Raw genomic sequence first — 11613 nt, 5'->3', positions numbered from 1 at the left:
CAGAAATATGGCAAGATCTGATGCGTTAAACATCCATTACTTGATCTTTTTTCCTATTTACTCCACATTTGTTTTTGGCAATTGACAAATCCTCCACTTCTTTGTAATCTCTAATATCTTCTAGGTGGTAGCTCACGAAAAAGGATGGAATTAAGTTGTCGCCGGGTTCTGAATAGTTGATAGTGGTTTTGCACATCTCTCGTGACCAGCACATGCTCTAGCCCGTTTAGGGCAGATATTCTCTGATACCATATGTTGGAAAGTAGTTGTATACCATTCTTCAGAAATGGCTTCAATGCAGGTTCAATAGCCACTACACCTAAGTTCCTTCCACGATGTAATGTTGAGTCTTTGAGATTGGCAGATTCCATTGAATAAACATACGACGCTTTGATGCATGTCCAGACCTCTCCATTATCTACGTAACATGGGTTACATTCCTTGACAAAACCGGATGTAGTAATTGAGGATTTTTCTCTTTCTAAAAGAACCTTGTATAACCTTTCCTCTTGTATTCTCTTTGTTAGAAACATTTTGTGTAACCTAAACTGGTAGATCGGATTTTTCATTGGATGAAATGATAGCACTTTCACTGTGTCATCTGGTTTCATTCTAACTGCCCATGCCCCCGTTTCTTCTGTAAAGTGTGCGTGAAACAGTCCTTTAAACTGAAAGGAAATAGGAATACATTTGTACTACTAATAAATCAGACAGTCGTGTTATAGTTGACCTTATCACACTTATCCTTGCAACATTAGTTGAAACCTTGAATCCAACATGCATGCAAAGAGAAGGGTGTTATACAGGTTCTTCAAGTCGTTTAGAATGTGTCAAAATAGGGATGGCAGAGAAGATGGCGTACACAGTTACGATGATTGAGACTGTATTTAATCAATAAAACAAGGCTATAGATGTTATAAAGAACAATTTCATGTTTGCCACGATCATTTGGATATCTTTGATGAGCTTTTAAGATTAGCCATTTGAAAGATATGTTTGGACACCTAGATGTTAACATACGTGTTTCTGCCTTGTACAGGACATCCCAGTCACTTTGTCTATACATCTCCCTAGCTCGGTGTCCTCATGAGACGTCGCAGCGTCCTTCAAACAGTGTAAGAGATGTGGTGCCACTTGCCTGAGAAGGGAACCACTTAGGACTACACCAGGACCTCCCAAACAGTATGCTTTATTAATACCTAAATGACCCCTTTCTCTGGGCTTCCCAGTACCTGGTTGCCCCATGTACTCATGCTGAGAACTGTTTATAGAAGTGAGGAATGTTCTGAGAAGGTCAGTATTTAAATAGACGTCATCATCAAGACGCATAAACCAGTGGAAGTCGTGTCCATGGTGGTCAGACATGTAGCGGAGCATCTCAAAGCACTTTCGTTGTGGAGGGTAGGCATCATCACTGACATTTTTCAACACCACCACTGGTAGTGATGTGTTGAAATCGTCTCCAGTCCCAATGAAAAACACCAACCTTCCTGTCAAATCTTGACCCCATGTTTTATAGATAGCATCAGCACGCGTTTTCAGATATTTCCGAGTGGTCAATACACCAACCAAAACAAGCTTTTCTGTGTCAAGATGACGATATTTCTTATAATGTCCGCTCTCGTTTTTCATAAACCTGCATCCTGCATAATTCCAGATCTTGAAGGTCGCCTGACTAGCCATGAAGCCAACCAGGCAACCAATAATGAGTTGGATGAGACAGCACGCACACCTGCCCATGGTAAATATTCTGTAAAACATATTTTAGAAACATGTGTACTTCACAATTACAGTCTCGGAATATAGTTGTTGTGTAATAAATAAACAATTTGATATTCACCGTTTGTGGTTAGTGGCGTTTAATTTCGCAAGCACAAAACACACATGTAATGCAAAAGAAAAGACAAAGGTTTCAATATCGTTATAATTCAGTGCTTAATCTGGAAGTGACACACACAAGCATAAACACACACACTAAGTTTCGAACTTGACATGATTTAACACGTCCGTTGCTGATTTAATCATGTTATTAACACGGTGATTTAATAACATTACTAATACATTATGCTGATCTAATAATATTACGGATATATTATGCTGATTTAATGATATTATAAATGATTTATTTTGAAATATTACTGATTTAATATTGTAATATTTGATTATTCACAGTACTAAGGCCAGAGGCCCTGGTACATATACATATGAAAGATAGTTTTTACATTGTTACAAGAGACAAATGTTACATGATATTTTTGTTCAGAATATAACCTTTTCTTGATAAATGTTACAAGCTTCTTCAACCATCGGATATTTCTTGTGTTCATCAAATTAGTGTAAGTAAATACGTTTATTTTCATATTCAGTTTCTAAAAAACATAAATATTACTCATTAAATGCAGGGCAGCTAAACAGAAAATGTAGTTCATCATCTATTACACCAGTATTACAATGTTTACACATTCTTAAGGAATTATTTAATCCATCTCGTCTTCCTGTATTACATCTTAATTGTAACTCACTTAAACATAAATGTCGTCTTATTTCTCTACCCCTAAACGCAGTGATATAATATTCAGTACAGAAAGTAGCATAGAAGCGTAAAGAGTCTGCCAGTTACAATCTATTAATCGTTGCTTAAACATTGAAACAAAATGTTTTACACCTGTTCTACCACTTTCATCCAGTCTTTTCATTAATTGTTAACATTGATAAGGTCTCTTTGGTTATCCATTTGAACAATCTTACACCAACATTTATGACATTTTATATGATAATCGACAGACAAATTGTTTCTTCCACACTCCTGCAAAATTGCATTACTTGATACACGTTTACCAACACACAATACAAATTTACAAAAGCTAGTATGAAATGATGCAATAGATTGATACCTATGGAAACCCCATATTTCCGCACCATATAACATTATAGGTTTTATTTTAACATCGAATATCTTAAAAAGAATATTAGAGGGTATATTTGGAAATTTATAATACAACTTTTTGAGAGCAAGCAACGCCTTATTTCCCTTAGCAACCAACGTTTCCACTCCTTTAGTCTCAGATGATCTTCTTGAAAATTTGACTCCATGGTAATTGTAATAACTTATTGTTTTGATAACCTTCCCATTAAAATACCACTTCTCTGTCATTCGTAAGTAACTTCCTCTTCTAAAAACTATTATTTCTGTTTTACCCATATTTACTTCCAAACCCCAGGATTTGCAATAACCCTCGAGGACAGCAGTTTTACGTTGAAGCCCTATTACAGTATCATCCAATGAGCACAGATCATCAGCATATGATAAACATAGAATTTCCAAATATTCTTGGCCCTAAGATTAGAGTGTTCCAGATCATTCTGTAGTTCTAAAATAAACATAGTAAAAAGAAAGGGGCTAACCATACACCCTTGTCTTACCCCACTCAATGAACTAAAATATTCTGTGACTGAGCTCCATTGATATCAACGTCCAAAGGATTTAGTTCCATTATTTTTTTATTACTTCACGTACGGCCCTCTCACAGACACCGTTGCTATCATCATCATTGCAACACGGACATAGCTCCCCGATATACCGTGAAATATGACATTAGATCGACGGCTTTGATTCTCTAAAAAGTCCAGTTTATCTTCCAATTTGTAAACATACTTTTCGAAATTTCGCATTTTCTGTTTCCAGCCCTTCATATTGGCTCCTGACGTCAGCTCGCTGATTATTAACACTTGTAATACACTTGTCAATACTGCTCATCTAACCCTTCAGCTCGCTATTTGATTTCACGACGTCGTCGAATTTCCGTGACAAGTCCTGGATTGCTTAAGTGAATGGCGCTGCTGAGTTGCTGTCAACCTCCGTAGTATGTTGTAGTTGTCGAGAACCTTCTCGGGTAAGCAGTCTTTCATCACCAGGACCTGGGTTGGACTCAATTCCTGCTCTCAAAAGCAACATGAGAATCAGGTTCAAAGACGTCAACCGGATGGCGAGAACCGCCATTATAAGGGGCCTTGGCCATACATACACCCTTCTATAAGTTACCTCACCAGACGGATCCAATACATACATCCTTCTATAAGTTACCTCATCAGACGGATCCCATACATACACCCTTCTATAAGATACCTCACCAGACGGATGCCATATAATACACCCTTCTATAAGTTACCCCACCAGACGTCTCCCATACATACACCCTTCTATAAGTTACCTCACCAGACGGATCCCATACATACACCCTTCTATAAGATACCTCACCCGACGGTTCCCATACATACACCCTTCTGTAAGATACCTCACCAGACGGATCCCATACATACACCCTTCTATAAGATACCTCACCAGACGGCTCCAATACATACACCCTTCTATAAGATAACTCACCAGACGGTTCATATACATACATCCTTCTATAAGATAACTCACCAGACGGTTCCCATACATACACCATTCTATAAGATAACTCACCAGACGGTTCCCATACATACACCATTCTATAAGATAACTCACCAGACGGTTCCCATACATACATCTTTCTATAAGATAACTCACCAGACGGCACATATACATACATCCTTCTGTAAGATAACTCTCCAGGCGGTTAATATACATACACCCTTCTATAAGATAACTCACCAGACGGTTAATATACATACATCATTCTACAAGATAACTCACCAGGTGGTTCATATACATACACCCTTCTATAAGATAACTCACCAGACGGTTCATATACATACATCATTCTACAAGATAACTCACCAGGTGGTTCATAAACATACACCCTTGTATAAGATAACTCACCAGACGGTTCATATACATACATCCTTCTATAAAATAACTCACCAGACGGTTCCCATACATACACCATTCTATAAGATAACTCACCAGACGGTTCCCATACATACATCTTTCTATAAGATAACTCACCAGACGGTTCATATACATACACCCTTCTATAAGATAACTCACCAGACGGTTCATATACATACACCCTTCTATAAGATAACTCACCAGACGGTCCATATACATATCCTGTTTGAAGGACACCTTCAGTGATAACTGAGCAGGCCATGCACTTCATGATAGATTGGGCGTAGGTCATATTATACTTACCTCGTGTATGATACAGACATAAAATACAACACCGCATCTCAGCAGAAATGATAACGCTTTAGCTCAGTGTAAGAACTGGCCCAGCACTGAACTATTGACGTGTACCTGTGACACTGCAGAGCACGGTTGGGAAGTATCCAGTATCAAGTACGAACATACTCGGTATACATATCACTTTGGCCTTCATCCAGTTTGAACAATAAACAAACATTCATCATATGAAAGACACACATGTGACAGTTCAAGGTATTAATTTCCATTCACCTATTGATCTGTAGTCTACTGCATTGGAAAGGCGTTCAGGAAAACGTGTGTACACTGGGCCATAGGATATGTTTGTGTTCAATTTGCATGGAGACTGAATAGTTTTTAAGTTACATCTGCAAAACATGTATTTTCATAAAAACTGTAAGCCCATATTTTTTTCTGTGGGAAAGAACATCTTTTTTTCAACATTCGGAAGCATGATTATTTTTGGCAAGAATTCATTTTTATCAATAAAGTCTCATTATTTGATCGCGTTTATTGAATGATTATATTCATGTCATTAGGAATAAAACAACAGCTGTTAATTGATGTAGAATAATTGTTTCATGTTTGACAAGATAAAACAATAAGTCAAGACCAGGTTAGATACAAGAGTATTGTGTAAGAGTGAGTGAGTGAGTGAGTTATGTTTAACGCCGCTTTTAACATTATTCCAGTTATATCACGGTGTGTCAGCAAAATGTGGGAGGAAAGCTCAAAGTGATGCAGGTCTTAGGCGTTTACCACTCCGATGAAACCCACGAGCACTGGTATGGTCCTGACAAACCTAGACACATAATTGGGGCGAACCGGGATTCGAACCCACAATCATAGGTTTCTGGCGTGCCACAGGGACGCAACTCTGCACAGCGAATTGCAGCGCCTTAGACGACTGGGCCACCCGTGCCGCCGTTTAGAAGTAAGAAGTAAAAATAAGTACCTGCACAGGAAGGGGTGGGGTGGGGTGGGGGGAGAGAAAGTGCTGCGAATAGTGGAAATCAATAATTGCATGTCTACTACAATACGATAACATGAATTCCGTATCTTCGAATCATCACGTCTTGTTAATCCAGGGCGATGGTGCGACCTGGTCTAGACTTGATTGTTTGGATTAATGCTGGGTGTGGTGTTGGGCAACAAACGCTGTTTTTTTTTTAATTTGTGTGAAGCAATGTTATGAAGCATGACATATGTATTTGTAACGGTACAGATATTATGTTTGAAGTATAAAAGTATGATTTGTATGAAATAAGAAATGTGTTGATTGTATACCACTAGTTGTTTGTTTGATGGTTTTACACTAAGTTCTTTTACGTATAGATTTCTTGGTCAACATATTGTTTCAATTTGGAAATCGACATGTAACAATATAGAGACCGCTTTTTGCACGCGAAGGTTTTGTTTGTTTTGTTTGTTTGTTGTTTAACGCCGCACTCAGCAATATTTTAGCTAAAAGATGGCGGTCTGTAAATAACCAAGTCTGGGCAAGACAATCCAGAGATTGACTTCATGAGCATCGATCCACATCACATACGTCATTCAAGCAACATGCGCACCCCACAACACCAATCACATACGCCCTCAGTATATTTATAAATTTATGCACAAACATAGCAGAACACACTATCAAAAATGGATATTTGAAATAGTAAGGGGGTTGATTTGAGCCCAGGGAATTCGGAGTCTCGGGGAAGTGATCTCAGCCTAGGCCCAGGTCACTCTAGAGTGAACTCCTTCTTTCAACCGAGCACACGAAGCATGATTAAGACAAGTTTTTAGCCCTTTTAATTCCTATTTTGACCTAAATCGAAATTATATCATGCACCAGAGGGATTTCCGAACAATGATCGTTACAGTATTTATATACGACCCTCAATTAAAAGTTCGAATTTTTTATCTTCACTTTTGATGTCATCAGGTGCGATAGCGATTGGTCGAAAATTGGCGCTTTTCAGGGTGAAAACGACATTTTTCATTCATTCTATAGTACTTTTATGTCAAGTTTAGCTTTATTTGGCTATTTTAGGATTGACAAAGCATAAAGAGCTTAGAGTGAAGACTAACCCGCTGAATGACTTTTAGAATGCGTTCATTATGTTTGAAGTATCAGATGAAAGGTCAGCCAAACGATGATGTCCAATATCAGGAACTGTGACACTCACTTCTGTGGTTCTACTTGTTATTTGCACATTCGCTTTTTCAGTGGTTATTTCACATTAATTGATTCATGCTTCGATAAGTTAATTATTTTATTCCCCAAAACAATGTGTATGGTTAAAGATAATTAACGGCCTGGCGTGGGGATATGTATCAATACGGGTTAACGCCACTTTGAACGGTATTTCAGCCATTACCGCACAAAGTGTCCCCTTGGAATAAAAGCATACACACATCACCATTATGTTATTTCTGGAAGGAAAGGGTTATATTATTCATTAATATTGTAATAGACGTGAAAAGCTTCAAATTTGATGACAAGATGTAAAATGTAAACTCTCACAAAGTGTTTGAGTCTTGCTTGAAGGCAAGTATAACTGTAAACGTTTATTTGTTAAACATTTTTTGTGGTGTAAGACACGTGTTATTTTAAAGGGAGATATAAATATTAAGTTGTCTGTTGAGGTAACTAATTTTAACATAGAGTATTGATATCACTATATGGCAGTGTATTTTATTCTTTAACACTGATAGTAGCTGCGTTACATTGTTTCTGTTGAGATGCGGTCAACGTTTGGACAGTGATCAGTCGTCATGAAGTTACTGTATTTAGATGCTATTGTGAGTAAACTTTCGGTCCGGTAAACCGCGGACGGTGATAGCATGTTATGTAAACTTCTTTAATGTTTTAGTACCGCTAGACAGGTGAGGGCACTGTATACAAATTTCCAGTAGCTTGTTAGGCTGTACATATAATGGGACAAGAGCGTGTTTAGGGATCACTAACGCATTTTCATAACATCGGAACCAAATTTCATGTGAGGATCGCTCAAAACATCTGATTCCCTGCCTAGCGTATCTCGGAAGCTTGACTGCTGTCGTCGCTGGGTGAATATTATAAGGGTAACGCTATTTTTCAGAGCATTATGATTTGCAGAAGCCCGAGGTCTTCCATTAACTGCCCGACGAAGGAGGGCAGTTGAAAAGACCGAGGGCTTCTGCAAATCATAATGCCCTGAAAAATAGCGTTACCGTTATTATAGCTAAAATGGATGGAATTTGTTATCAAATAAAAAGAAACAACAATATCGGTTTTGAAACATTTACTGCAATCAACACGAATGTCACTGACCCACTTTTACAAATATGGAAAGGTCATAGAACAAACCAGATGACGTCACTATCCCTATCCTATGACGTCACCAAACAACGGGGGTGATAATGGCCCGTCGTCAAACAATATGAGGGCATTATCAAGTTACAGTGGCCCGCTCATTTCTGGTAACATGCGGGTGGTTTAATGATAATTCTATCCATTTTAGCTATAAATATTATTATCACTGACATTTGCTATCACCACTGTATTTTTGTACTTGATACTGACCACTGCCATCATATTATATATTGCCATTGAATATTGTACTACCACTCTATTGTTTACTGCCATTGTAATTGCTGTTCAGTATTTCGTATTGATTTGTAAAAATAAGAAATGTGTTGATTGTATACCACTAGTTGTTTGTTTGATGGTTTTACACTAAGTTCTTTTACGTATAGATTTCTTGGTCAACATATTGTTTCAATTTGGAAATCGACATGTAACAATATAGAGACCGCTTTTTGCACGCGAAGGTTTTGTTTGTTTTGTTTGTTTGTTGTTTAACGCCGCACTCAGCAATATTTTAGCTATAAGATGGCGGTCTGTAAAATATTCGGAACCATGATCGTTACAGTATTTATATACGACCCTCAATTAAAAGTTCGAATTTTTTATCTTCACTTTTGATGTCATCAGGTGCGATAGCGATTGGTCGAAAATTGGCGCTTTTCAGGGTGAAAACGACATTTTTCATTCATTCTATAGTACTTTTGTGTCAAGTTTAGCTTTATTTGGCTATTTTAGGATTGACAAAGCATAAAGAGCTTAAAGTGAAGACTAACCCGCTGAATGCCTTTCAGAATGGGTTCAGTGCGTGATGTTGTCATTGGTGGTATCCACAGACTGAAGAAGGGGAGACAGAACTGGAATAAACCCATTCTGTCCTAGCCAGCTGTCATTCAATGTCTGGCTGCCTGCATGAAATTTGTGTAGCTGCTCCCACTGACACCATCTTCCCGAGGCAAGAGAGTTAACTGACTTTAAAAGTCCAGTTTCCACCCTTGCCGAACTAGGCTGGTATTATGGAGTTACATTTTGGCTGAAATAACGAGTCTATGCATAGTCCAATCAAAATCGCGCAACGAAATCGAAATCCGGTTCGTAAACTGTCATGCAGATTTCGGTCGATTGCAGGATTTGCAAAGCATGCACACCGCCAACTCGCTGTCAACAGATATTTTCCAAACCTTTTCATGTTTTTAATTAAGGTGCTCACGTGATTTGATGCACATCGCGATGCAAGACCCGTTTTATGACAATATAGATCTTGATTATCGATCAGATCGTCTTGACTGGGCGCCGCCATTTTGTTTGAAACAAATTCAAGTGATGGAATCGGATTGGTCCATAGGAGAGGCTCAGAAGGGACATAACTCATAATAACCATTGGTGGCGCCACGATCGAGCCCAGGAATTCCACCCTAGTTCGGCAAGGGTGGAAACTGGACTTTTGTAGTCAGTTAACTTTCTTTCCTCGGGAAGATGACTGATACGGCCTCAAACAACATAAAGCGCGAACCATTTGATTTCAAGGGAGGACACGGTTGTTTTTTAAAAATAACACAACACACTATTTTGAGTAAAAATAAACCCCAGCCTTTATCTGCTTGACAAAAATGATCTCAGCATAAAAAAATAATTTTAATCACAATATTCTCATCAATTCAGAGTATTGACGACTTGAACGTGACGTTCGTTGTCCTTGTCGTCGGTAGACTTGAACGTGGCGTTCGTTGTCCTTGTCGTCGGTAGACTTGAACGTGACGTTCGTTGTCCTTGTCGTCGGTAGACTTGAACCTTTCAATCTGGTCAGAAAAGCTTGAATCCTGCTCTCGTCTGTGAACATGACTCTTTGTCGGCTGGGAGTTTGTATGGGGACAAGATATTATTCAGGTACAGCTGCAGCTGACGGTTCTGTGGCAGATAATTACTTTGGCTTGAGAGTCTGAAGCATAGCAATATTCTCATAAACTCGGGAACAATTTCTGTTCGATACACCCATCTCAAATGTATGTCAGATAAATATACTTAATTGGATTAAAACGTGTGACATATATCCCAGTGTTGTAGCTTCTCCCTATACATGATATCAAATCAGGGTCGCACAACAGTCACACCATCCGTTGCAACCTGTTTGCAATTTGTTCTTTCCTTCTGTTTCGAATTTATTGGTTCTGTATTCTTGGCATAGATTGTAGCATGCTGGCAGTCCTAAAGGCACACACGTTTACGTCATACGTTTGCAGAAGTATGAAGACATAGGTTTCCATTGATCCGGAGGACTGCCTACTGTACGGGAAAAGGCATATTCGTTAGTCAAGATAAAACAAGACAAGAACGTTATTGGTGACAAGATTGTTGTAAGTACCCTTCGGGGAAACAATCTGCAAAATAAACATGTTAATGCAAAACATGACTAAAGGACTAAAGGAATGAAATCATGAGAAGATACGGGGGAATGGGCAATTAGTGTGAAACCAGGTGAAACAGTGAACGTGCTATCATCAGACCTAGCAGTTTACTCAAATTGTTTATCTTAAAGGGCAAGTTCACACGAAAATATACCTATTTATCTTGTACTTTGTCATCATCAAAAGTATTTACTTAGTAGTTTCAGAGGCAAAACAATAAAAATATCGCAAGTATCTTATTCATTTTATTCATTATATCGGTTCATATTTTTCACATTTACCGAGAGTTCTATTTCCATAATAAACACACCATGGCTTAAGCCCCTTGCAATATGACGTCATTGGTGCCTATAGATAAAGGAATGACGTCATAAGACTTTATTAGACCCGTTTCACGTGGTCTAGATACAGGCGTGTGAATCTATCTTCTCAGATGCGCAGCCTATTGTTCTGTTCGGTGCCGTGCTGTTCAAAATACAACGCTAAGCACAATTACTCTAAAATTATTTCGTTTTCCAAAATCGCGACTGAGAAGACAACAATACATGGATAACTAACTGTAAGATTCGCGATGATGATTGGAAGGGTCTGAATTGCGCTTCTTCATTCATTTGTGTTGCGCATATTGACGCTTGCTGAGTTGCTGTCGTGTTCCGTGAGAGTTTATACCTGCTGGTTCTAAAACTGATCGGAAGCGGATGGTGTACGATCCTTATATGGAAACGGGCTAATGGGACAGCACT

At 38.5% G+C, this 11613-nt stretch overlaps 1 protein-coding gene across 1 annotated transcript; it reads right to left on the bottom strand.

Moving 5' to 3' along the window:
* Window positions 1-110: 110 nt before the first annotated feature.
* LOC139457068 (chondroitin sulfate synthase 1-like) lies at window positions 111-1683 on the bottom strand. Its single transcript, XM_071238510.1, has 2 exons — window positions 1021-1683; window positions 111-668 (listed from the first exon to the last, which is right to left on the bottom strand). Exons 1-2 carry the CDS (start codon window positions 1681-1683, stop codon window positions 111-113), a joined length of 1221 nt encoding a protein of 406 aa, XP_071094611.1.
* Between the last annotated feature and the right edge of the window lie 9930 nt (window positions 1684-11613).

Source organism: Haliotis cracherodii, unplaced genomic scaffold (genome assembly GCF_022045235.1).
Source record: "Haliotis cracherodii isolate W230 unplaced genomic scaffold, xgHalCrac1.p SCAF_12, whole genome shotgun sequence".
Taxonomy (NCBI): domain Eukaryota; kingdom Metazoa; phylum Mollusca; class Gastropoda; order Lepetellida; family Haliotidae; genus Haliotis; species Haliotis cracherodii.
The sequence above is the reverse complement of the archived record's forward strand: the minus strand, read 5'-3'. Positions and strand labels throughout refer to the sequence as shown.